The sequence below is a fragment of the Ranitomeya variabilis genome, chromosome 2, assembly GCF_051348905.1.
Source record: "Ranitomeya variabilis isolate aRanVar5 chromosome 2, aRanVar5.hap1, whole genome shotgun sequence".
In the NCBI taxonomy this organism is placed as follows: domain Eukaryota; kingdom Metazoa; phylum Chordata; class Amphibia; order Anura; family Dendrobatidae; genus Ranitomeya; species Ranitomeya variabilis.
In genome coordinates this window covers 910797481-910824831 of record NC_135233.1, presented here as the reverse complement: position 1 = coordinate 910824831, position 27351 = coordinate 910797481, and the positions used below count along the sequence as shown (strand labels likewise).

The window sequence follows — 27351 nt, the reverse complement described above, 5'->3', positions numbered from 1 at the left end:
AGGCACTGCTCCTAATAGCCAGTTTCCTACTCCACACTGATGAGGGGCAAACACCCCGAAACAGCTGTCTGTGGGTAGGAGTGCCTCTCGGCCTTTTGGCTGCGATCTTGTGTCGCAGTCAGAGGGTGCGAGTGTTTCTTTGCAGCGTGCTGCTAATTTTCGTCTGCGATATTCGTATCGGCAGTGAAGACTGAAGATGTTTGTCAAGAATACGATTCGTTTGGTCGTGGAGGATGGTGCCAAAAACAACGTGGTATATGTGGTTCGTGACCTGCTGGAGGGAAAGGCTGGAGCTCATCGGACTGACATTTTCAGTGTGAATGAATTTCACAACCAAGGTATATATGATGTAACCTTTGTGAGTGAGCCTTGCTGTCTAACTGTCTTCGAGTGGTTAAGAAGCCATGATGGTGACCCCTGCCTGGGGGGAGTGCGGGTGGAGCCTTTGTTTGGGCTCATGGAGAAAGTAGTGACTGTAACCGTGTACAATCCTTACACAGAAGTAAGGCTGCTGGAGCAGTTCCTGGCTCGGTACTGCGAATATGTAAAAAGTGGAGAGAAACAGAGAAATTGTTTGGGCATTTTTAATTGTAAATATGTGTTTCGTGTGAAACTGAGGAAAGACCCAAGCTGTTTGGGAGGCTTTACCCATCCCCCGGCGAACTTTTCAGTGGCGGGTCATAGGGGCTTTCTGTCGTATGCAGGGCAGCCTCTATACTGCAGGAAGTGTTTTCAATTTGGGCACTTACAGAACACATGTGAGAAGAGCATGGTTTGTCGTAACTGCAAGCAAGAAGGCCATACAGCGGCTCAGTGTCCGATGCCACGTGAATGTGACCAGTGTGGTAATACAGGGCACCTGTATAAGGACTGTCCATATGGTGTGCCAAGGAGGCCAACTAGAGAGGAGGAGAGGCGGGAGGAGGAAGAAAAGAAACGTAGGGAGGAGCGGAGGCAGGAGGAGGAAAAAAAGAGAGAGGAGGAGGTTAAGAAACGGGAGGAGGAGAGGAAGCGGGAGGAAAGCGAGGCATCTGCGCAGCAAAGCGCTGAGGTAATTCCGCCCTCCATGGTTGAGAGACGGCGGGATAGACGGCAGGAGGACAAGGAGGCTGAAAGGAGGAAGGAGGAGCTGGAGGACAAGTTATTCTGGAGAGCTGCAAAGCAAGAAGAGCGTGCTATGGTTAAAAATAAAAAGAAAAAAAAGGAGTCCCCAGTTACCAAAGATGAGGAGTTGGGTGGTTTGATGGATTTTGACACTTCTGGGGCGGAGGAGATGGCTGCGTCATTGATTGTTGATTCTGATCCAGAAAGCATTGGCGTTTTTTCCTCAGAAGAGGAGCCTGGAGGTCGAAAGTGTCCCAGGGAGGGTGGTGGGGAAATCTGTGATGAAGGTGGAGGGCCCCAGAGGAAGGCTGGGCAGAAGAAGGCGCGTGTGGAGGAGTGTATGGAGGTCAGCGGCTCTGAAAGCTGCTCAGCGCAGATGGTGGAGGAGGACAGTGGCGGTGCTGTGTAGATATGTGCTATTATTTCAGTAGCTAGGTGATTTTGTATATAGCATTTGCCTTTAAATTTTTTTTTTTTTTTTCCTTTTGGTTTGTTTTTCATGTAAGTTGAGTAATGTCATGTTCGTAGGTTATTTTTTTAAGAATTATTTTTTTGTGTATGTGATGGGTTTTGTACTCATATCACAAAATGTGAGGGTCTTTAAAAGCAGGTGGCGGCGGGCAGCCATTTTGGATTTTTTTGCAACCCAGAATGCAGGAATTTTTTGTCTGCAGGAGTGTGGGATTGTGGATGGTGTGAAGGGGAGTGAATGGCCTCATGGTGCGTCTGTGTGGTCAGGGAGTGCCTGTAATAAAAATGATGGTGTGGGTTTTTTGGTGAAGGGAAATGATGTGAGTTTGTGTGACTATATGGTGATTGAGGTTGGAAGGTGTGTGTTGGCTAATTTTGAGTTTAGAAATGTTCGTTTTTGCGTTATTAATGTATATGCGCCTGTGGATAAACAGGAGCGTAGAGTTTTATTTGAAAAAATTAAGTTTTTTATTCCAGGAAGAGTGCCTGTTGTGATAGTGGGTGATATGAACTGTGATGTGGGAAGTGTGAATGTCGATGCATCAGGGAAAGTGTTAATGGATATGGTGAGTGATTTTGGTTTAAAAGATATGCAGCGGGCATGCAAGATAACTCCGTTGTTAAATACGTTTTTTTCTGACAGTGGGAGGGTGGAGTCTAGATTGGACTATTGTTTTGTTTCCAAAAATCTGATTCCTGTTAGTTATGCACAGGAGAGGGTGTTTTTTTCGGATCATGTGTGTATGAAGTGTGAATTGGATTTGCATGTTAATGAGGTAGCTGGGAAAGGTGTGTGGAAGTTGAATGTGAGTTTGCTGGAAGGAGGGGGGGTGAGAGAGGAGTATGAAAGACATTATGCAGAGTGGTGTGGGTGCAGGAGTGATTTCAGAAATGTGTGTGAATGGTGGGATTGGGTTAAATGGAGAACCAAGAGTTTTTTTAAAAAACTCGGGTACAAGTGTGCGGCTGCAAAGAGAGAAAGGTTTGTTTTTTTAAATGCAAGATTGAGTTTGTTGTATAAGTTGAGGGCGGGAGGGATGGATGTGAGTGAAGATTTAGTGAAAGTGAAAAAAGAAGTGAATGATTTTTTGTTAGAAAGAGGGAGGAGTATTGTGTATAGGGCCAAATTAGAGAATTTGGAGAAGAATGAGAAGTGTTCGCGGTTTTTCTTTAAGAAAGTTTTTGGGAAGAGACAGAGTATGAGTGTTTTGAATGGGATGGATGGAAATGAAGTTAGTGGCGCGGACTTGTGTGAGGAAGTGGCAAAGTTTTATGATGATTTGTATGCTGTGAAATGGAGGGATGAAGGTTTGGAGGGTGAGGTGTTGAGTGTTTTGGAAAATAGTTTGAATAGGATAGAAAGGGAAAGTTTGATGGGTGAGGTGACGGGTGAAGAAGTATGGAAGGTGGTGTGCAGTATGGCGCTGAATAAAACACCGGGGGAGGATGGTTTACCGGTGGAATTTTATCGTGTGATGTGGGATGTGATTGGGAAGGATTTTGTGGATGTATGTAAGTATATGTGGGCGAACGCAGAGGTGGCAAATGGTATGCGTGCAGGGGTGGTTGTGTTATTGCCAAAAAAAGGTGATTTGAAAAATCTAAAAAATTGGAGGCCGATCACATTGCTGAATTGTGATTATAAGATTTATGCGAAACTTTTGGCTAACAGGATGCGTGGTGTGGTTGGGAGTGTGGTGGGTGAGGAGCAATGTTGTGCGGTACCTGGAAGACGAATACATGGAAGTTTGTGTATGTTGAGAGATTGTTTGTGGGACTGCATGAATCGTAAGAAAGGGGTGTATGTGTTGAGTTTGGATTTTGAGAAGGCGTATGATAGATTGGCGCATGGTTTTTTGTTTAGTGTGTTGGTGAAGATGGGTTTTCCTTCTGAGTTTGTTGAGAGAGTGAGAAGTTTGTATAAGAATATTTACAGTTGTGTGTTGTTGAATGGAAATGTGGGGAGGAGAGTAAATGTAATTTCGGGTGTTCGGCAGGGGTGTCCTTTGTCCCCTATCGTTTTTATTTGCGCAATTGAGCCTTTGTTATGTTTGTTAAGAAAAGATAAGGTGATTCGGGGTGTGCAAGTACCCGGGGGTGGGGGGAGAGAATGGAAGATGAGTGGCTATATGGATGATGTGTGTGTGCTGTGTGATTCAGAGTGTTCGGTACGGCGTGTGAAGTTGTTGGTTTCTATTTTTTGTGGAGCATCTGCTTTTAAAGTGAATTGGGAGAAGAGTGAGTGTAAGAATTTTGGGGGAAGGAGTCTGAGCGATGATGTTGGAGTGAATGTGGTGAGTGGATCGATAAAGGTTTTGGGTGTGAAATTTTCAGAGAAATTGGATGGAGAGGAAAGCTGGGTGGATGTGAGAGAGAGAGTGGAGCGTAAGTTAAATTTTTGGAGTTTGAGGGATCTTACGTTTTTTGGTAAAATTTTAGTTATTAAGAGTGTTGTGTTACCTATTTTTTTGTATGTTGCGATGGTGTTTCCACCAAGCCACATGTGTATTAGAAGATTAAATAGGGTTTTGTTTGTCTTTTTTTGGGGTTCATGTATGGAGCGTGCAAGGAGAGAGATTGTTATGAAGAGTTTGGATAAGGGGGGACTGGGTTTCCCAAATTTGAATGTTTTTTTCGGCGTGAATATTATGGTGTTTGTACTAGGTGTGATTAGGATGGATGGGAAGTATGCATGTATGTGCAGGTTTTTGTTTGGAAATTTATTGTTTCATTTGAAATGGCGTGAAAGAGATCTTAGGAGCCCAGTGGCTTTTGAGGTTCCTGTGTGGTATGTGTGGGTTTACAAATTTCTAGTGAAGTATGAACTTTGTGATGTGGATGTGAGATTGTTAGAAAAAAAGAAAGCTGTATATAAGATGATTGAGTGTAGAGAGATGGAATGTGACATTATTGTAGGACGAGCCCATAGGCTGTTCTTGCCAGATTTTAAAATGGTAAGAGGGGATGATGTGCAGAAAGTATGGAAGAAGGTACGTGTGAATGGTATGACAAATAGGCAGAGTGAGATTGTATGGCAGTCATTGCATGGGGTGTTGCCAGTGAGGGAGTTTCTGAAAAATCGGGGTTTAGTGAGGAGTGAGAGGTGTCCGAGGAGTGGATGTGGTGGGAGTGAGAGTGTGGTGCATTTGTTTTGGAATTGTCAGTATGCTAGAAGTGTGATTGCAGGTCTGGGTCGTTTGTGTAAGGAGCTGTGTGAGGTAAATCTGTTGTCTTTTGAGCTCTTTATGTTTGGATTGGGTATGTGTGGGGAGAAGGAGAGAGTATTGTGGTTGATGATGGCATGTATAAAAGAGGTTTTGTGGGATGTGAGGAATGTGTATGTGTTTAAAAGGAAGGATATTGAGGTTAAAAACTGTATAAAAATTATTTTGGGAAAATTGTATTTTTGCTTTGTGTGTGATCAGAGGAGGAGAGGGGAGGTGGATGCAGAGGGAATTTGGAAGACTAAAAAGTGGAAACATTTTGTTAATGTATCTTGAAGTGGTTTTTGGTTGTTAATTAAAACATTTTTTGTGTGTTTTCCAATGATGATGGGAATGGCGGTGGCACTAAGTGTGTGGCACGCTGTTTTGGGAGATGAGTTCCTTATAGTTTTGGTTACCTGACTGTGGAACTTCCCATCTGAGGGGAAAAGAAAAAAAAAAAAAAAAAAAAAAAAAAAAAAGCTGTTTGTGGATGGATACCATGCTTGGCATAGGTGGTCTTCCTTTATTGGATATTCTCCTTTATTGGATGCTGCCCTTCCCGTGGTTGTTCCTTCCCGGAGAAAGGCCTGGCTATTCATTGCTTGCATTGAGAAACACGTGATGGTGTCTCCGCAGCTTACTTTACATGCGTTTGCATATTTCCCATAAGGGATGAGGGCAGTGTTCTGGATCACTGTGTTGAGAAACACGTGATGGTGTCTCCGCAGTGTTGGATGTTTTGGTCTCCCCGAGGTCATTCATCTGTTCCTTCATAGCCTTTCACCAGGCACTGCTCCTAATAGCCAGTTTCCTACCCAACACTGATGAGGGGCAAAAACCCCGAAACAGCTGTTTGTGGATGGATACCATGCTTGGCATAGGTGGTCTTCCTTTATTGGATATTCTCCTTTATTGGATGCTGCCCTTCCCGTGGTTGTTCCTTCCCGGAGAAAGGCCTGGCTATTCATTGCTTGCGTTGAGAAACACGTGATGGTGTCTCCGCAGCTTACTTTACATGCGTTTGCATATTTCCCATAAGGGATGGGGGCAGTGTTCTGGGTCACTGTGTTGAGAAACACGTGATGGTGTCTCCGCAGTGTTGGATGTTTTGGTCTCCCCGAGGTCATTCATCTGTTCCTTCATAGCCTTTCACCAGGCACTGCTCCTAATAGCCAGTTTCCTACCCCACACTGATAAGGGGCAAAAACCCCGAAACAGCTGTTTGTGGATGGATACCATGCTTGGCATATGTGGTCTTCCTTTATTGGATATTCTCCTTTATTGGATGCTGCCCTTCCCGTGGTTGTTCCTTCCCGGAGAAAGGCCTGGCTATTCATTGCTTGCGTTGAGAAACACGTGATGGTGTCTCCGCAGCTTACTTTACATGCGTTTGCATATTTCCCATAAGGGATGAGGGCAGTGTTCTGGATCACTGCGTTGAGAAACACGTGATGGTGTCTCCGCAGTGTTGGATGTTTTGGTCTCCCCGAGGTCATTCATCTGTTCCTTCATAGCCTTTCACCAGGCACTGCTCCTAATAGCCAGTTTCCTACCCCACACTGATAAGGGGCAAAAACCCCGAAACAGCTGTTTGTGGATGGATACCATGCTTGGCATAGGTGGTCTTCCTTTATTGGATATTCTCCTTTATTGGATGCTGCCCTTCCTGTGGTTGTTCCTTCCCGGAGAAAGGCCTGGCTATTCATTGCTTGCGTTGAGAAACACGTGATGGTGTCTCCGCAGCTTACTTTACATGTCACACAGCTGAGACACATGCAGCTGCGGCCTGATCAGCTGATTATCGGGAGCCCTCCAGGTATACGGTTATCTGATGCAGCTATTCAGATAAAGAGTTATCCAAAGCTATTTGATCAACCCTAATTGTAAGACAAGCTCTATGGGTCCGTATACTGTCAGTCTGAAAACAGATGTGTGACTTTAACCTTCCACCTTCATGGTTCTGCCATTGGTTCTGTGTGTAACGAGAAGAACACTGCACTGTATTCAATACTCTGGGGTATGCCTTTGTATTGGAAACGTCGTCAATATGTTGATGTTCTTACTGTTCACATCTACAGTTTTACTTCTGTCAGAGGTAAAATGTGCAACTTGTGACATGTTTTACTGTGTCCTTAAGTAATAAAGCAAAGAAGTTTTACCTTTCCAGTAAAAAGAATAAAGATTTGCAGAAGAAATTTGGCCCAGGGGATGGCAGAAAGACATTCTACAGGTTTACACCTGGAGCATGGGGGTCTATAGGGACCTAAGATGTCTCCCTCATGGGCTTACACCAAACCTATGATAAAAACAAGATTCATAGGAACTTAAGGAAACATTCAGAGCAATCACTGGCAGCATATACAGAAGTCTACACCAGTCTGCACTGTGACCTGACCCTACCATAATCAGTGACATTGTGTCGGGTGGTTTAGGGCATCTGTACTAACAATAAACTGCACTGTTTCTTTACCATTTTTTTACCCCCCATACCACGGCCGAGTGCTATCTGATGTTTTATCCGACAGCACCTGGATTGCACTCAGCCCAGTTATTCTGTGAGCAGATCTGCGATTATTTGCATGAGAAAGCAATTGCAGCATGTTATGAGAGCATCCGATGATCGGATCCATACAAGTCTATGGGTGAGTGCAAAACATCGGATTGCACATCTGAGTGCAATCCAATGTATGCTCAAAGTGACAATGGAGAAGATGGAGAAATTAAGTTCTCCATCTTCTCTGCACCTGTGCTGCGATTCTCTCATGCAAGATAATTAGATCATAGTAAGATGACACTCGAGTGTCATTCGCATATGGGATTCTTTCACGTTACGGAATATACACCAAAGTGAGTGAGCCCTTGTTAATATGAAAACATAACTACACCGGTCGCAGCCGTGCAATCTCCGTATACAGCCATGCAGTCTCCATAGGGCCCTCCAGTCTCCACATACATCTATGCAGTCCCCATATGGCCGTCCAGTCTCCACACACAGCCATATTCAGCCTTATAGTCTCCCCTTATAGTCTCCATAAAGCCAAGTAGTCTGTTGTGTAGACTTCATACAGCAAAGTCTCCGCACACAGCCAAATACAGTTGTATAGTATCCATACAGCCATGCAGTCTCCATATACAATCAGTCTGTATACAGACGGGCAGTCTCCATATACAATCAGTCTGTATACAGCCAAGCAATCTCCATATACATTGCAGTCTGTATACAGCCGAGTAGTCTCCATAAACATTGCAGTCTGTATACAGCCAAGCAGTCTCCATATACACTGCAGTCTGTATACAGCCGAGCAGTCTCCATATACAATCAGTCTGTATACAGCCGAGCAGTCTCCATATACAATCAGTCTGTATACAGCAGAGTAGTCTCCATGTACAATCAGTCTATATACAGCTGAGCAGTCTCCATATACAATCAGTCTGTATACAGCCGAGTAGTCTCCATAAACATTGCAGTCTGTATACAGCTGAGCAGTCTCCATATACAATCAGTCTGTATACAGCCGAACAGTCTCCATATCCAATCAGTCTGTATACAGCCGAGGAGTCTCCATATACAATCAGTCTGTATACAGCCGAGTAGTCTTCATAGACAATCAGTCTGTATACAGTCAAACAGTCTCCATATGCAATCAGTCTGTATACAGCCGAGGAGTCTTCATATACAATCAGTCTGTATACAGCCGAGCAGTCTTCATATACAATCAGTATGTATACAGCCGAGCAGTCTCCATATACAATCAGCCTGTATACAGCCGAGTAGTCTCCACATACAGTCTGTATACAGCCGAGCAGTCTCCATATACAATCAGTCTGTATACAGCCATGCAGTCTCCATATACAGTCAGTCTGTATACAGCTGAGCAGTCTCCATATACAATCAGTCTGTATACAGCCATGCAGTCTCCATATACAGTCTGTATACAGCCGAGCAGTCTCCATGTACAATCAGTCTGTATACAGCCGAGCAGTCTCCATATACAATGCAGTCTGTATACAGCCGAGCAGTCTCCATATACAATGCAGTCTGTATACAGCCAAGCAGTCTCCATATACAAACAGTCTGTATACAGCCGAGCAGTCTCCATATAAAATCAGTCTGTATACAGCCATGCAGTCTCCATATACAGTCAGTCTGTATACAGCCGAGCAGTCTCCATATACAGTCAGTCTGTATACAGCCATGCAGTCCCCATATACAATCAGTCTGTGTATAGCCAAGCAGTCTTCATATATAATCAGTCTGTATACAGCCGAGCAGTCTTCATATACAATCGGTCTGTATACAGCCGAGCAGTCTCCATATACAGTTAGTCTGTATACAGCCATGCAGTCTCCATATACAATCAGTCTGTGTATAGCCAAGCAGTCTTCATATACAATCAGTCTGTATACAGCCGAGCAGTCTTCATATACAATCGGTCTGTATACAGCCAAGCAGTCTCCATATACAATCAGTCTGTATACAGCCGAGCAGTCTCCATATACAGTCTGTATACAGCCATGCAGTCTCCATATACAATCAGTCTGTATACAGCCGAGCAGTCTCCATATACAATGCAGTCTGTATACAGCCAAGCAGTCTCCATATACAATCAGTCTGTATACAGCCGAGCAGTCTCCATATACAATCAGTCTGTATACAGCCATGCAGTCTCCATATACAGTCAGTCTGTATACAGCCGAGCAGTCTCCATACACAGTCTGTATACAGCCATGCAGTCTCCATATACAATCAGTCTGTATACAGCCAAGCAGTCTCCATATACAATCAGTCTGGGTATAGCCGAGCAGTCTCCATATACAGTCAGTCTGTATACAGCCATGCAGTCTCCATATACATTCAGTCTGTATACAGCCAAGCAGTCTCCATATACAATCAGTCTGTATACAGCCGAGCAGTCTCCATATACAATCAGTCTGTATACAGCCATGCAGTCTCCATATACAGTCAGTCTGTATACAGCCGAGCAGTCTCCATACACAGTCTGTATACAGCCATGCAGTCTCCATATACAATCAGTCTGTATACAGCCAAGCAGTCTCCATATACAATCAGTCTGGGTATAGCCGAGCAGTCTCCATATACAGTCAGTCTGTATACAGCCATGCAGTCTCCATATACATTCAGTCTGTATACAGCCAAGCAGTCTCCATATACAATCAGTCTGTGTATAGCCGAGCAGTCTCCATATACAATCAGTCTGTATACAGCCAAGTAGTCTCCATATACAGTCTGCATACAGCCATGCAGTCTCCATATACAATCAGTCTGTATACAGCCAAGTAGTCTCCATATATAGTCTGCATACAGCCAAGCAGTCTCCATATACATTCAGTCTGTATACAGCCAAGCAGTCTCCATATACAATCAGTCTGTGTATAGCCGAGCAGTCTCCATATACAATCAGTCTGTATACAGCCAAGTAGTCTCCATATACAGTCTGCATACAGCCATGCAGTCTCCATATACAATCAGTCTGTATACAGCTAAGTAGTCTCCATATATAGTCTGCATACAGCCAAGCAGTCTCCATATACAGTCAGTCTGTATACAGCCAAGCAGTCTCCATATACAATGCAGTCTGTATACAGCTGAGCAGTCTCCATATACAATCAGTCTGTATACAGCCGAGCAGTCTCCATATACAATCAGTCTGTATACAGCCGAGTAGTCTCCATATACAATCAGTCTGGGTATAGCCGAGCAGTCTCCATATACAGTCAGTCTGTATACAGCCGAGCAGTCTCCATATACAATCAGTCTGTATACAGCCAAGCAGTCTCCATATACAATCAGTCTGTATACAGCCCGTGTACATTCTGTGACCCCCTGACACATTATGAGTATTAATGATAATAGTATGATAATAATAAGAGTATTAATAACCTGTAGCCGTCCTGCCCCGCCGGTCTCCTCCGCTGTCTGTTGTCCCCGGTTGCCATGGCAGCCGCCGTACACTGCTCAGAAGCTGCTACAGCTCCACACTCACAAGACTGCTGTGAAGAGCGGGCACGGTGGGCACAGTACACCGGCGGGCTCAGAACTCCGGTAGGCACACTACACCGGCAGCCGTTCTCCCCCGGTGTCATAGCTGAGTTGTTGTGAGGCAGCGCAGGCGCCATTGTGAGATCCTGTACTCTGCACATATCACACTGTTCGGGGGTCGCACGTTTAGGGGCAATGGGAGGACTGGTAATGAGAGTGTCCCTGGGATGTAATGGTGTGCCGGTGCTGGACAGCAGAGCAATGACCATTCCTGTCTTGAGGATGTTTCCATTTTTTTTTCCTATACACTAAACTCTGTGCAGATGATTTTTTTTCCAGTTCTTGTGAATTGGGCACATAATTATCACCAGCCAGTTACTCGGGTGTACGGTCACTCACCCACCATGGCATTGCTGGGGTCTGCAAAATATCTGTCCTCCATCTCACAAGATAATATATGTATATGTGTGCAGTATATGTATAACATGTCTTCACTACTGTGTAAAGGGTTCAGGCAGTTGTAGTAACTGCTGAAAAGTAAGCATACCTTGAAAAGCAATAGAAGAAGAAATAGTGGAAGAAATTGAGAAGAAGATGAAGAATTTTATTTTTAGCAATTAACAAAATGTAAAATAAGTGAACAAAAGAGAAATCTAAATCAAATCAACATTCCCTGTGATCGCCCTTTACCTTCAGACGTCATTCTTCTAGGTGCACCTGCACACAGTCCCTGTGCCGCTGAAATTCTTCTAGGTGCCCCTGCCCACAGTCTCTGTGCCGCTGAAATTCTTCTAGGTGCACCTGCACACAGTCTCTGTGCCGCTGAAATTCTTCTAGGTGCACCTGCCCACAGTCTCTGTGCCGCTGAAGATAGTTCTCAAAGGGAACCTGTCACATGAAAAACCACTAATATTACAGCTGCAGTTCTCTATACTCAGAGCGGTGACTGACACCATGCCGGCAACACCCCGAACGTTACCAGGAGGAATACATTTAATTTTTTCCCCACAGGGAGATTCTACTGTAAGTGTGGCTGCCAGGCAGCTTCAGAACGCTCTTAACCTGTACGTTAACCCCATATCTACAAGGTTAATAGCGTTTTTTGGCTTTAGGTTCCCTTTAATGACATTAGCTGAGTATTTAGGTTCGTTGCCTTACTGCAGATTAAATTTGGAGCTAATCAGAAGCCTTCAAGATTCTTACATGATGATAAGTTTCTGTATTCCTCAGCATTGAGGACACTAGTGGTCATGACCAAATTCCCAACAACATTTGCTGAAATGCAGCCCCAAAATATCTCCACCCTGCTTCACTGTTGTAGCTGCTCTCCAGCTCTTCAGTGACACACTCCCTAAGTTCTCTGTGTTTCTCTGTGTTTTCGGTACCTGTGATACGATTTTCGAATGCGAGTTAATCAGATCACAATAAACTGACACTCGGATCGGACTCTGTCAGTTTGAGCTAAGTAATACATTTAAAAAAACTGACCGTCACATCCAAACATAGACTAAGTGTGAACAGGTGCTGAACCTAGAGTCACCAACTCGTATATAGTCAAGCAAATAAGGCAGCACACTGCAGCGCTGAAACATGCAAACATGAAACATGAAAACTGAACTGCATTACTGCACTAGAAATATGAAAAATGAGATCGTTTAGCACATAAAAATGGCCTCTAAGAAGAGGTTTTCACAGGTACCCATTCAAATGGAGACGTTTATTCTCAGCGAGGAAAGGAAAGCGTAGAATCTGGTATAAGAGAGATGCCCTAAAGTGGCTATCAGGTACACATAAAATTGGCCATTTTTATGCGCTAAACGCTCTAATTTTTCATATTTCTAGTGCAGTAATGCAGTTCAGTTTTCATGTTTCATGTTTGCATGTTTTAGCGCTGCAGTGTGCTGCCTTATTTGCTTGACTATATACGAGTTTGAGCTAAGTGTCATTGCCACAATTGATACAATTCCCTTGGAAGAGAGAATTATCGTTCATGTGAGCAAGCCCTAAGTCTCCTTAGGCAACTATTGAGTTCAACTTTGCTAATTTCTGGGCGCCCATGTAAAAGGGAAAGGTCTTTAAAGGGATAAAGTCTATTTTTCCTGACGCCACCTGTGGTATTTGGTCAGGGCGACCGACGCAGCTTTTAGGGGTCCACTGGGGTGATGTTATGGCAGCTAGATGGTATAACTTCCCACAGGTGAAGTATATCCCCAGGGCTTCCCATTGTATAGATGGTATAATGGTGAGAGGTGCGGTAAGGAACGAAGACACAGGTTTGCAGTCTCTTTACCTCGTTTACTGAAGAGTTCAGCAGCCACAGTCCAGGCCACTGGATCACAGGGCAGGTAGGGTCCAGCCGGTTTGGTGGCAAGTCCCCTTGTCCAGGTGGAAATCAATAGCCTTCCTTTGCGCTGTAGTGGTGTAGTCCCTTACTGCTAGAAGCTTGACATAAGGTCCTCACAGATGTTATCTCTCTCTGTCCCCCATATAGGATAGGACAAAACCCGTATGACTGGTGACTTAATCCTGTTTATAGGGTCTCTGAGATGACCCGGCTCTGTGGGGTGTCACCGTGCCTCCTGGGTGTTAGGTCGGACAGGGAACTTGCAGTTCAGCTGTCCTGCCGGTCTCTGATGTAAAGCGTGGAGGTCCTCACAACCTCCGTATTCTGGCTACCGGTATTCTGCTCCTCAGAAGGAGGCAGCCTGCTTGGGGCTGGTCCCCTTCTGGTATCCTCTCCCGTGCTTTGCTTTCCTGCAATGTATTCAGCTTTCTATGTGTCTCCTTCTGGGAGCTGCAGCTTTTAGGGCATGCACAGCTCTGTGAACCCTCTATCCTCCTCAGACGGCTGTCTGGAACTGACTAACTCTCCCTACAGACTACCAGTTATATATATATGGGGAGTCACCTAGTAAATAGGATCAAAAGCTCCCCCTGGTGGCCTGGAGTGTGAATATGTTGCATGCTTGTGGTACCTGGCGACAGTTATCCTTTCTTGCCTCCAAACGTAACATCACTCTCCCCTTGAGGAAAGCGACATTACTGTGACGACCAGGACCCTGGGGCGCCACAAGTACAGTACTGTGAAAACCCTATTCAAATGGAGATTAACATTTTTTACAAACTTTAAGTTACCCAATAGAGTTCAAAAGAGAGTCAGTCCTGTATATGTGTGTGTACTTTTTGTGGTATGGAATAGCGATTCCATACAAAGGTATAAAATAAAATAGCATATTGCGCTGAATTTTTGTCTATATACTGGAAGACTATTAACATACGCCGTTAGAGCCTCCCAGTAGATGTCTCCAAATACTGTGGCTGAAAATATTGCGTGAACAGAGGCTTACTTCCTTTATACATTTCATTAGAGAACTTTTACATAAGACATCACTGATTTTTATATTTAGGATATTTAATCTTGTAATCTTATTTTTTATAGACATATACAAACTGGATTTACCACCATGTCTGAACTAATCGAATGTCTGCCCGGCAGGATGCTCAATGTTCGCTTTTCAAATACAGTGACTTCTGTTTTTTTGGACACCAAGGAGCAGATATTGGAGACTGTTCAAGAAAATCAAGAATCTGAGTTATTTAACCCTGTAAAATATCGTGTCCTCTTCATGGATTCTGCTAAACAAAAGCACACTGAAATTCCTGTCTCCATTTTTAATCTAGAGGACCTTGAAGAACTGCACTTAGAGAAGAACCATATTGAGGTAATCCCAAAGGAGATCTGCCATTTCCACAACATTAAAGTCCTCTACCTGAATAATAACAATATTCTTAACATTTGTGAAGAACTTGGAGAGCTGAAGAATCTCCAGAACTTAGACCTTAGCAACAACCCTCTAAATTACAACTCATTAGATACCATAAGCAAGATCCATCAACTTCGTGAACTGAGACTTTACAACATAAGCCTTGAAGAGTTCCCAGTCGAGCTTTGCAAGCGCCTTTATCATTTACAGCTACTTGGTTTGTCCAACAACAAGCTGAAGTCTCTTCCACCAGAAATAACTAACTTATTACACCTGAAAGAAATATATCTGCAGCATAATGACTTTACGTTGTTTCCCATACAGATATGTGCTCTGAGAGAGCTGGAGGTGTTGGATTTAGAAAAAAATAGGTTGACATCTCTACCAGTTGAAATTGGATCTTTATCTAATCTTGTTAAACTGTTCATCAGTTTCAATAAACTTTCCTCCATGCCAAAGACACTTTGTCAGTGCAAGAAACTGGCAGTTCTGGACCTCACTGGGAATCACCTGCAAAAACTTCCTCATCTGATCAGTGAAATGAAAGAGCTCAGTGAACTGGGGCTGTCATATAATGACTTAAAAAAGCTGCCATCTAGGATATGTCATTTACAATCCCTTGCTGTCCTTTATCTGAAACACACCGGCTTGTCTATGTTACCTGCTGGATTTGCAGAGCTGGATTCCCTCCAGACACTAGATCTCAGCCAAAATTGCTTTACCGAGTTCCCTCATGAAATTTGTGGTCTCAAAAATATTCAAATCTTATCAATGGATGACAATTTATTGAGTACGGTAAGGCCATTTTATGTAAGAAAATTAGTATATTTCCTTACATTAATTTTATCTCCCCCTTCTTTTTCCGTTGTCCTGAGTTTTAGGTGGTCATAATAAAGATAAAAGTTCCCTGCCATAATGGTCCTCGGAGCCCTAATATATTGTACATTTTGCTAGATATTGACTTTTAATTCCTTTAAGTATGTTGTAATTGTATTTAAAATTCAGGTCCCCAAGTGTGAGTCAAAATATGTAATCTTCAGCAATACAGAGATTTTGGATTGTGACTATCTACCTCCACCATAGCACCTGCATGGAGCGTTGTCATAATCTACTCAAGGTGCTATAACTGTAGAAAAAGATATAGAGCATCAGGAGATGATCGTTTTTGTGTTACTTGGCACCAACACTCCTCTCATTTGGCACTATTTTTAAATTAGCAGGAGACTACAGAGGGGTTCTGCCTATTTCTCTATCAGACTGAGACCATGTGGAATGAGAGCTTTTTGATCCTTTCACTTGATATTGGTCCTCTGTGGCGAGCCACTATTGTTGCTGTGGTGGGGTGCCTGTAGGGTGGGTTGTCCAGAGCCATGGGGACTTTGCCTTGCAGCATGGGTGAAGTAGGGCACCAGGTCACTCCTCCTGTTGGTGCAGTATTGTTTAAGCATTGATCACCGCAGAGTCCTTTACAGTCAGGATTCGGAACCAACTAAGAGGTTCGCCATGATGTGGCTTCTCCACAGTAGATCAATGTATAAATTTGGATTGTGCGGTCCATGTCTTTTCCTGCTGTTATAATATATTCATATCTTTGTATAAATATAATCCACAAGTGCCTGCCAATAATATGAGAACACTAGCATTCATCAAACATTCAGTAATATTGGTACATAATAATTTGCAAACTTTTCCACACCAGGACAGAAGCTTTGGGAAATTAATAAAAATAACTTTTTTTTTTTACCATTACAGTCAATGCCCCGGTTATGAATTAGTTAGTTAAATTATTAGTAACCCGAAATTGCATGCAAGTTGGAACAGAGCAGGCAAAAACAGATAATATTTACTTCTTTACTCACCTCTGAGGCCGCCCGCTGCTTGCTACTCTTCTTTCTGCTATTGCGTCCTGCATCTCTAGCCTTTTCACTATAGGTCAGGACATCTGGCTGCGTCCATGCCTTGGAAGTCACTGCGTGTTACGAGATCGTGACGTGACATCAAGACGTGCACCGGGACCTCATAATGGCTAGTGACCGCCGATGTGTCGAAGAGGCCGGAAGTCCTTGCCTATAGCGCAGCTGCCAGAGATGTGGTGCACAATGATAGAAAGACTGGATGGCAGGCAATGAGTATATATATATATACATATATATATATATATATATATATATATATATATATATAGAAAGAAAATTGGAACAGCACAATGCTCACCAGTGGGTGCCCAGCCTCCTGGGTAGAATGGTCCACTCATCTACCCAACTTGTATACGTAATAGAAAAAAGAAGGCAGCACTCCAAGTCCTCTTCAGGGTGAAAAATGTGAAGTTTATTCAGCCCACATCTCTGTGCGACATTTCGGCTCACACTGAGCCTTTTTCAAGGCTTGAAAAAGGCTCAGTGTGAGCCGAAACGTCGCGCAGAGATGTGGGCTGAATAAGCTTCACATTTTTCACCCTGAAGAGGACTTGGAGTGCTGCCTTCTTTTTTCTATTATATATATATACACTCACCGGCCACTTTATTAGGTACACCTGTCCAACTTCTTGTTAACACTTAATTTCTAATCAGCCAATCACATGGCGGCAACTCAGTGCATTTAGGCATGTAGACATGGTCAAGACAATCTCCTGCAGTTCAAACCGAGCATCAGTATGGGGAAGAAAGGTGATTTGAGTGCCTTTGAACGTGGCATGGTTGTTGGTGCCGGAAGGGCTGGTCTGAGTATTTCAGAAACTGCTGATCTACTGGGATTTTCACGCACAACCATCTCTAGGGTTTACAGAGAATGGTCCGAAAAAGAAAAAAAATCCAGTGAGCGGCAGTTCTGTGGGCGGAAATGCCTTGTTGATGCCAGAGGTCAGAGGAGAATGGGCAGACTGGTTCGAGCTGATAGAAAGGCAACAGTGACTCAAATCGCCACCCGTTACAACCAAGGTAGGCCTAAGAGCATCTCTGAACGCACAGTGCGTCGAACTTTGAGGCAGATGGGCTACAGCAGCAGAAGACCACACCGGGTACCACTCCTTTCAGCTAAGAACAGGAAACTGAGGCTACAATTTGTACAAGCTCATCGAAATTGGACAGTAGAAGATTGGAAAAACGTTGCTTGGTCTGATGAGTCTCGATTTCTGCTGCGACATTCGGATGGTAGGGTCAGAATTTGGCGTAAACAACATGAAAGCATGGATCCATCCTGCCTTGTATGGAGCATCTTTGGGATGTGCAGCCGACAAATCTGCGGCAACTGTGTGATGCCATCATGTCAATATGGACCAAAATCTCTGAGGAATGCTTCCAGCACCTTGTTGAATCTATGCCACGAAGAATTGAGGCAGTTCTGAAGGCAAAAGGGGGTCCAACCCGTTACTAGCATGGTGTACCTAATAAAGTGGCCGGTGAGTGTGTATATATATATATATATATATATATATATATATATATATATATATATATATATATATATATATATATATATATCATACAGTATATATAGAATTTTTTTGTTAACCAATACTCACCTCATAACTCACCTCTCCGGCCACCTCGTTGCCAACTATCCAATCATCTTTCCACCTTCACGTGCCACATCTTCAACCTCTTTACTGTAGTCGAGGACGTCCAACCGCATCCAGGCTTCGGAGGTCATAAATTCACGGCATACGTCTTGATGTCACAACCTTCTACCATGCATTGACCTATAAGGCTTGGACATGTCCAGAAGCCCTGGCCTGTAGTGAAGAGGTTGGAGATTCGACATGCAATGGTGGATGTTTGTAAGTCACGGACTGCCTGTAATTTTAATTTATTTGCTGAGAGGAGTGTGTAATGAATATGAACTGTGTTCTTACTCCAGATTACACCAGATGTGAGATTCTTAAAAACACTGACATATTTTGGAATCTCTGGGAACAGATTTCCTACGTTCCCTGAAGAAGTCCTGCAGCTCGAATCTTTGGAAAAGCTTTACATCGGGCAAGATAATGGCTTGTGTCTTTCAAGTTTACCAGACAACATTTTTATGCTGAAGGTAAAACCATTTCTAATATTATTTTAAAAATGGATTTACAGTAAGTTATACCATAAAAATAGTGCTAAAGCTGCCCAGCACACGTCAAGCCACCAAATATCACAGGCTGCAGTACTGCTGTAGTGCATCACAGCATAATCAAAGTGATGTAGTTGCATCACTCAAAACTTTTAGTACTTTGGATGATTAGTATGTTTTTAGTAAGTGTTGGATTTTTCTATCATTTGTTCCATCTAGAATTTGAAAGAATTGTATATTGAAAACAATAATCTGGAATTCCTCCCATCCACATTGAACTTGCTACACAATCTTAAAGTTTTGGATTGTCACAATAATAACCTGAAGATGCTACCCGATACCATATGCCAACTTCAGGGTAACATACTTTTTGTATTACTACGGTATTGTGCTTCATGTTATAATGTAAGTAACACAAATCGGCAAACTATTCTTTTTTTTTTGTGCTCAGGTTTGCACAAATTGCTTCTTCAAAGTAACCATCTGACCAGTCTACCAAATAATCTGGACATGTTACACAAGCTGGACCTACTGTCACTCGATGGCAATCCAATGTTAGAGCCACCGGTAGACGTGTGCAGCCTCGGCAAAAGTGCTGTATGGGAATACTTACAAGAAAAAAGGCGAAAAAATGCTTTAGCAACAAAGGTACCAATAATGCTGTAAACTTGTATGAACTTAGCCTCTTGAAAGTGAAGTGTAAGTGCCCAGATCCATTATGCTGTACCCACGTATTTTAATGGAACCGACAACCATCTAAAATGTATGCCTGTGTTCTGACATCAAGGGAAAGATAGATTGGACATGTTGGATTTTAACTCCCAATTTCTTATTCTCATAAGAGAAAAACTGCCATCGGAGTTGTCTGACAGCAACTTATTCTCTCTCCGTTAGAATATATGCATGCTCAACCCGTTATTTAAAAGTAAGCAAACTTATTTGTATTATTAAAAAAAAAATGTTTTTAAAAACTTCCTTTTTTTTAAGATCCAGGCTTTATGGCGTGGCATAATGGTAAGAAAAGGACTGGGACCATTTGTTTATCTTCTTCAGTTTGGGAAAAAAGGAAAGAAATCAAAAAAGGACAAAAAAGTGAAAGGAAAAAGCAAGAAGAGTGATCCAAAAGGAAAGAAAAAGTAGAAACGTATCACAATAACATAAAAGATAAATGAAATAAAGAGAATGCCATACTTTAAATCCAATAATATATTCCAATGCTTTTTTGATTTGTATGATCCACAACTGTGAAAACACATCTGTACTGCGTCAAATGGGATGGTAGACATAAACAGGATTATTTCCTGCAATTGTGATCCAACAGGTTTTTCTCTGAACAATTAGCTAAGGCTGTTCAGGCAATTCTTCTGTACTTTCCTAAGAGCATTGTTAATTTTTCAATGAGAAGTTAAGAAGACCAGAAAAAAACAGTATAGCTCTGTGTTCTTATCAACTGTGAATATTCCTGATTTCAGGTGCTTTAATCACCTTGACCTCATTAATTTTTCGCGCTGACGAGAGCAACGTCAGCCTGTGTACAATGAACACTCTGTTACAGATCTCTCAGTGCGCACTGGCTGCCTGCGAACACAGGCTTTTAACATCCGCCGATCGGTACATATTTACCCATTGGCTGGGGCTACACGGTGAATTTCGCCATGAGACAGGTCGTGCAACCATGTTACATTGCAGCAGAGCACAAATGAATAAAGGCGCATTGCTACCCCAAAGTTACCGTGACAAGCATATTACAAAAAAATCAACTGTTTAAAAGCCTATGTACACAGGCAGACCGCTCTAAATGATGCACGCTAAACGATCTGTAATAGATTTTTTTGTGTGTCTAGGCTTCCATTGTCCTTGGTAGCACGAATCATGTTTACACAGGATGACACTGTTGAGTATGATGATTTTTAAGCCTGCTTAAAAATTATTCCACCTGATAAATGAGTAGTTTGCTTACTTATCGGGTGATTGGCAGCCTGTTTACAATGCAAGATTATAGTGAAACGAAGGAAGACTCGATCACGATTATCTTTCAGTGTACATGAAGCTTGAAGCACCACTCCAGGGTTTTTTTTTTTATTGCAGCGCTGAAGTGGTTCTACTAACCTAAGTTCTCAGCACTTAGCCTTATACTTACCAGCCACCATCATCATCTTTTATCAGCACTGCTCCAGTCTCTCTCCAGCAGTTTGTGATCTGCAGATCAGCCCAGTGTTTGCTTGGTGAGCCAGAGGACCGCAACTCAATGTAAGTCATGAGTCTATGAGAGCCAGAAAAAAGCCAGATCAAGGCTCTCATAGACTTACACTGTGCTTGTGACCGTTACCTCTGACTTCCAGTCATTCAGAAGTTGCGGGACTGACAAGATGGTGGCGTGGGACTGGTGCTGGGCTGCTAGCAGTTGAAGAAGGCAGCAAGCAAGTATAAGACTAGGGTCAAGGAACTTAGATTAGTAGCGCCACTCCAGCACTGAATTATAAAAAAAAATATGGAGTGGTGCTTTAAAGGAGCACTACCTCCATAATTAAATCAGCAGTTATCAATTAGTAAGTGCTGTAATATTGTTACTAATTGACTGCTGTATTAATGATTCCAACTTCGTTCTTTAATTAATATGCAGCAAATTGGGATCACACTATCAACATGTTCAAACCGAACTATCCCTGGAGAGTCACGTCTTTTAGATGCTGGGTACAAAGAGAATTAATAGTTTTTTCAATCACTTAAAATTTAGAAAAACTATTTAGTGCAGGGCTAGCTATTGTTTATGTGAATAAAAAGAGCAGTGATAGGTACACTTTAAGTGCTGTGGCCCCTTCTTGCTGCTCATGGTGGGGGTGCATGGGTTTGAACCTACAGTGGCCAGCGTAAATGACTATACCCACTTGGATTAGTAAGATTTTAATCAATATCTCACTGAACACAAGAACAATTTCCAAAATTATGACAAGACAGAGTTTCAGAGAATATGTATTTAACCCATAGCATGAAAGTAAGGTTAATCATGTAACTTTCCTTACAAAATCTTCAGTTTTACTAAACTCAGTGGATGCAAAAATGAATACACCCCACATCAAAAACTACTACCACATGTATTTTGTATGACCTCCATGATTTTTAAGAACCGCACCAAGTCTTCTAGGCATGGAATGAACAAGTGGGTGGCAGCTATCTTTTTCCATTCTTCCAGAACAATCACTTTTAGAGCCTGGATGCTGGATGGATAGTGATGCTCAACTTGTCTCTGCAGAATTCCCTATAGGTGTTCGATTGGGTTCAGATCAGGAGACATACTGGGCCACTTAATCACTTTCACCCTGTTCTTCATCAATGCAAAAGTGGCTTTTGATGTGTGTTTGGATCATTGACATGTAGGAAAAAGTGTACATCTTCCAATGGCACAGAGAGTGATAGTAACATCTTCTCTTTCAAATAAAGCAGTATACCTGTGATTTCATGATACCCTTAATTAAATATAGCTCCCCGACACCAGCAGCACTCATGCAGTCCCACATAATGTCCCTGCTCCACCATGTTTCACTGGAGGCACCATCCATTTTTGTTTGTACTCTTTAACTTTGTATTACCATACTGTTTTGAAGCCATCAGTTCCAAAAAACATTTATGTTGGCCTCATCACTCCATAGAGTCCCATGAGATTTAATATTTTTCATCTTAGGCCCTGGCAGATCGTATGTAGACTTTTTATGCATGGGCTTTAGGAGAGGCATCCTTTGTAGATGACACCCTTACATATAATTTTCCTGCAGTGTATGCCGTATTGTGTCCCAGGAAATGCTCACCACAATTTGGCTTTCTATTTCTTTAGCTAACTGCTGTGAATTTGCATGTCAATTTTCTTCAGACCTTCTCACTAGAAGATGCTCCTGTTTAGATGTTAACTTCCGAGATCGGCCTGGACATCTCAGAGAGATGGTTGCAGTTCCATTTTGTTAATTTTTTAATCACTTTTGCTAAACTATTTTGATGGATTAGTAAAGCTTTGCTGATCTTCTTGTAGCCTTCACCTTTATTGGATAAAAATTACTTTCTTTTGCAGTTGTTACATTTCTCTTCCATGTGGTGCCATTGCTGACACTTTGTTAAGTAAAGCCCATTTATAGACAGCTGTCTGCTGGACACCTGTTTGATGAATAATTAGACTTATTTGTGGTTGAATTCTTGTTAATTAGAATGTTATTGTCTAAAATTTAGCTTTGCTCCTGAAACATTCATTGGGGTGTACATTGCAACATTGGTTTTGAATGACTTTGTTGTAAAAATTACTTCTTTGTGTGTGCAAAATAACAAATTTTGTTTGCCATTAATGTTCAACATTTGTGTTACTATTTTATAGTTTAGCACCCCATAGAAAATGTTTATTCTGAAAGGAAACTAAAGGTTTTCTGACAAATCTATTGGGGTGTACTCATTTATGCTGAGCACTGTACACAAATTACCTTCCATGTATCTACTCATAAAATGTCCTTTAACAAACAATAGCATTCGATACAGATGACCATTTACCTTTTTATACCTAATCATAATATTATATATTATTTGATTGTGATTGTTTGATCTTTTAATTGATTGACAGACCCATAAGGTATAAAAGGACAAGTTTAAACATTCATTCCTGGTCACAAATAAATATTCCTTTGCTGAGAAAATCAACTTTATGTAAATGAGGCTACAGGCGCATCTTGAATGGGCAGATTCCTGGAAACTGCACCTAGCCACCCCTTTGATTAATGTGTCTTCTGCACCACTGTCTTCTTCATTAATGGACACACATGGAGGTAGCGCTTACCAAGGAATAATTAATTGCTGCTCCACTTACATAAAGATTCAAAGTTGATTTGCTCATAAAAATATCAGTTTGCGACCAGAAAGATACGTTTCATCTTGTCTTTTACTACCCTACCAAGCCATGTAATTAGTTTGATTACCGTAATTTATATACAATGTAACATTTCAATGTACTATGATAAATATATAATCTCAATTTAATGTACAATGTATTGTGTGCTCGCTATATTAATATCTGCCATTGTTCTGTGTGCCAAGGAGACCAAGGGTCCTTTACTGACAACAACATTGTATCAGGCTCAAAGTGTAATGAACACCAGGGGGAAGTATGGAGGGAGACAGCAATCTCGCCTTGGAGCGCGTGGCCGCGGCAGAGTGCGAGCCGCATGAGAGTAGGACCTGAGACATGTGACCTCCGGAGGAGAGCCACAGGAGAGCAGGACCTGAGATGCATGACCTCCAGGGGAGTGGCTGGAGAGGGAGACGACTCCCGTACGGGAGAGAAAATGAAAGCGGGAGCCCGCGGCGCCGGGAGCAAGGTCAGACAAGCCAAGTTCAGTCACCAGAGGGTAATGCAGTGTCCTAGGGATTAGGTAGAGGAATGGTGCGATACAAGCCATAGTCAGGAACCAGAGAGGAGTTGCAGTAACCAGGGGTGCAGACACAGTCAGGGAACTTAGCCAAAGGTCAGAACTGGAGAATCCTAAGAAGTACAGAATCACAATGCAGACACAAACCGAGGGACAAGCCAAATCATACACGGAACAAGCACACAGAGGAACAAGCGGTATACACTAGGGTCACCTAGGTCAGCTACTCAGCCGTGATCGGATGTATCACTGACAGAGAACCTGGCACCAGAGCGGATTAAAATAGCCCTCCTTAAACCAAAAGGAGGCCAAGCAGAGTTAACCCCAACATGCCCAGGATGGGAAAGGAAATCCCATCCTGAGCCATGACACAAAGTACAATTAGTTTTTATGGACCTAAATAAATAATTTTAGATTTTGAATGCTGTGTCTATCTATCCACTTGCATCGTAGAACTGACATTGGCCTCTAGATGATCTCCTGTAAAAGGTAAAAACGTCACATAAATTTATAGAATTTTTTCTAAATAGCAAGTTATCCGCTATTCGTTAATATAGAGATAACAGGACTCTGCAGTCCGATCTTGAATAGAGTGGAGGTGCACAAGCTCGACTTCTGCTCCATTCATTGCCAATGGGACTGCAGTAAAACACTGTCCGTTGTACTTGTCTTTCTCCAGCAGGCCTGTAGACAATGAATGTATTCGAGGCCGAGAATACGCACCTTTGCTTCCTTCAAGGTGGCATGGCTACCGTGGGCTCCAGTAATTGGTCCCACATCAATCAGCAAGTTTTCCCCATAGATAGGAGATAACTTGCTATTTTGGGAAAACCCCTTTCAGAACACCCTCAGCTTCTGTTCTTTGTCACCATACAGATCTCTGAACATGTGGTTACATGTTAGAAGATAGCTTCTCCGCTTAATCTGTCAGTAGGGCTAACCGTTCTAAGCAGTCTACTGTATATAGTCATGCAGGTCATAAAAAGTTGAACAGAATGATACCCTGATATCTGGGATCCGATGTTTTATTCCAGAGAAAGCCACAATTTTCTTAATATGTAAATTTGCAATTAAGATCAATTGGCGGGACACAAATCTGCATGAGAATCTGCCTCCAGAGATTATTTTAGATGAAAAGGGGAATTATAAGTGTGAGACATGTAATGACGGACAAAAAAATGTCAAAAAATATCAAGAGTGTGCTGCTTTATTTGTTTGATTGTATATGAGTTGGCGACTCTAGGTAAGCACCTGTTCAGACCTAATTAATGTTTGGATGTGGTGGTCAGTTTTATTGATATTCGTATGTATTAGCCTTCTGACTGAGCACTCCACCCCTTAGCCTCAGGCTTTTTTAATTGCAGTAGGATCTTACCCCTCCATAGAGATATAAACTTCAGTCTAAAGGTACCGTCACACTCAGTGACACTGCAGCGATATAGACAACGACCCGATCGCTGCAGCGTCGCTGTTTAGGTCGTTGTAGAGACGTCAAACACAGCAGCTCCACAATGATGCAGGAGCGATCCTGTGACGTAACGGTGACTCACTTATCGTTCTCACAGGTCGTTAGCTCCATGTAAAACATTGCTGACATCGTTGCTTTTGCTGTCAAACATGACGATACACGCCGACCTGATGACCAAATAAAGTTCTGGACTTCTAGCTCCGACCAGCGATATCACAGCGGGATCCAGATCACTGCTGCGTGTCAAACACAACGAGATCGCTATCCAGGACGCTGCAACGTCACGGATCGTTGTCGTTCTCGTTGTAAAGTTGCTGAGTGTGAAGGTACCTTAAGAGAGGATTCACATTAAGTTCCCAAAAAGAAGTAGACTGTCTAAGAGAGGATTGGCATTAGGTCCTGGCAACGAGAATCACCTTGGCTGCCAGGTACACATGAATTGGCCAATTTTAACAGTTCAATCTTAACAGTTCATTTACATATTAAGAAACATGTGGATTTCTCTGGAATAAGACATCAGATTGGGGATATTAAGGTGCCATTTTATTCAGCTTCCTATGACACTCCATACAGATAATTTAGGAGGGTTGATCGTACTGACAGATTCCCTTTAAACAAGTTCTGTATCATGGAATTCTGAGCCTCAAAATGTTGTCATGTAAGTTAGTTTATATGATCTTGACTTGTCTTTTCTTCAGAGAATAAAGAGAACATTTCAAAACAGAATGTCGTTGTACAGTATAATGCCTGCAGAAAGATGGTTTCTTGTTTCTCATTCCTGCATAACCAGTTCTGTATTAAGCAAACACATATCTTATAATATCTAAAAGCCTTGTAAGTTCCAGTGCACGTAGCTCAGTCATTGCACTTTCTTAGGAAGTTTAAAGGCGATTCCCCCCTCTTAGTCAATGTCACATGAAACTTGTCATATTGAACGTTTGTATTATACAGTATATATGTAAGAGATTAGTCATAGTGTATATTGATCTTCATCTCTGCTTGGATGCGGCCTAGCTGCTGACGCTCGGCTCCGGACAGCGCCCAGCGTTGCATTCCTAATTCCTTCAGTTTAGGTAACTTTACCAAATTGGATAGTAAATGTATGAACCATGGTCCACATCCACGCGATGAAGCAGGCCTCAAACTAATATCTAACTCCACAATGTTCTTCAGAGCAGACACACTTTCAAAGAATAGGGACCACCCTTCATCGGGCACCGTGTCATTATAGGCGATGTCCAGCTGCTCTAATCCTTCCAGATGACCATTTTGAGCTGCCGATGCTGCAAGAAATGGAATAAAAAGATTTCAGACACACAATACCTTACCAAAGTACATTGCAAGTTCACACTGAGTATAATCATATTCTTATGTGTGTCCCTCTAGGTCACGTTAACACAGGATCTTCTTTCAAAGAATACTTCACCAATCTCAGATATTTATTCTAAAAATTACATGAAAATGGCTAAATAGGTAACATATAATGTATGGCTACTGTTAGGGCAAAGTCCAGTGTGAACAGGGCTTGTCTAAAGATGGCAAGTTATTATTAGAGATGTTCAGACGGAGGTATTTTTAAATGGATTTTTCAGGCTCAAAAATGTACATCAAGACATTTATAAACATGTGTTTTTTTTAACATGGTTTTGTAAGAACATATTTGTAACACAATTTTCAAGTGTTTTTTGACTAATTATAATATGTGGTATTGCAGTAGTAAAAACTTTCCCAAAATCGTAAATCCTCAAGAAAACACCAGATTTTTATGTGATTTATGGACAGAAAACGCACCAAAGAATTTACATTATGTCTTTTCTACCACACGCTAAAAAACGCAAGGAAAAAAAAATAATTGGCACTCAAATGCATGGGAATCTTGTTTCAAGCA

General features: G+C 42.2%; 3 protein-coding genes across 5 annotated transcripts in view; 1 reads left to right on the top strand and 2 right to left on the bottom strand.

Annotated features, from left to right (window-relative positions):
• Positions 1 to 10812, bottom strand: part of LRRC34 (leucine rich repeat containing 34) — a 69278-nt gene extending 58466 nt beyond the window's left edge. Inside the window, exons 1-2 of one of the 2 annotated variants that reach the window (XM_077290586.1) lie at positions 10684 to 10733; positions 6941 to 7077 (exon numbers count right to left, since the gene is read on the bottom strand). The gene's annotated coding sequence lies outside the window, so the exon portion shown is untranslated. Of the gene's footprint in view, positions 1 to 6940; positions 7078 to 10683 lie in introns of both variants that reach the window. The other variant, XM_077290585.1, reaches the window with a different exon arrangement.
• Positions 10725 to 20014, top strand: LRRIQ4 (leucine rich repeats and IQ motif containing 4). 2 transcript variants are annotated; one of them, XM_077290580.1, is made up of 6 exons: positions 10725 to 10845; positions 14222 to 15341; positions 18402 to 18575; positions 18813 to 18951; positions 19045 to 19241; positions 19581 to 20014. In XM_077290580.1, the coding sequence occupies exons 2-6, from the start codon at positions 14247 to 14249 to the stop codon at positions 19731 to 19733; spliced, it is 1758 nt and encodes a 585-aa protein (XP_077146695.1). In that variant the 5' UTR covers positions 10725 to 10845; positions 14222 to 14246; the 3' UTR covers positions 19734 to 20014. The 2 variants fall into 2 exon arrangements, with proteins under 2 accessions (XP_077146695.1, XP_077146696.1); XM_077290581.1 differs by lacking the exon at positions 18402 to 18575.
• Positions 20015 to 22899: 2885 nt separating this feature from the next.
• Positions 22900 to 27351, bottom strand: part of LRRC31 (leucine rich repeat containing 31) — a 52140-nt gene continuing 47688 nt past the window's right edge. The window contains exon 10 of the mRNA XM_077290582.1: positions 22900 to 26746. Coding sequence (XP_077146697.1) covers positions 26430 to 26746 — 317 coding nt within the window. The 3' untranslated portion in view covers positions 22900 to 26429. The remainder of the gene's footprint in view (positions 26747 to 27351) is intronic.

Coding starts and splice junctions, on each gene's coding strand:
- LRRIQ4 (XM_077290580.1), top strand. CDS start 14,247: ATGTCTGAACTAATCGAATGTCTGCCCGGCAGGATGCTCAATGTTCGC. Junction 15,342..18,401: donor ATGACAATTTATTGAGTACG/GTAAGGCCATTT, acceptor TTCTTACTCCAG/ATTACACCAGATGTGAGATT. Junction 18,952..19,044: donor TACCATATGCCAACTTCAGG/GTAACATACTTT, acceptor TTTTGTGCTCAG/GTTTGCACAAATTGCTTCTT.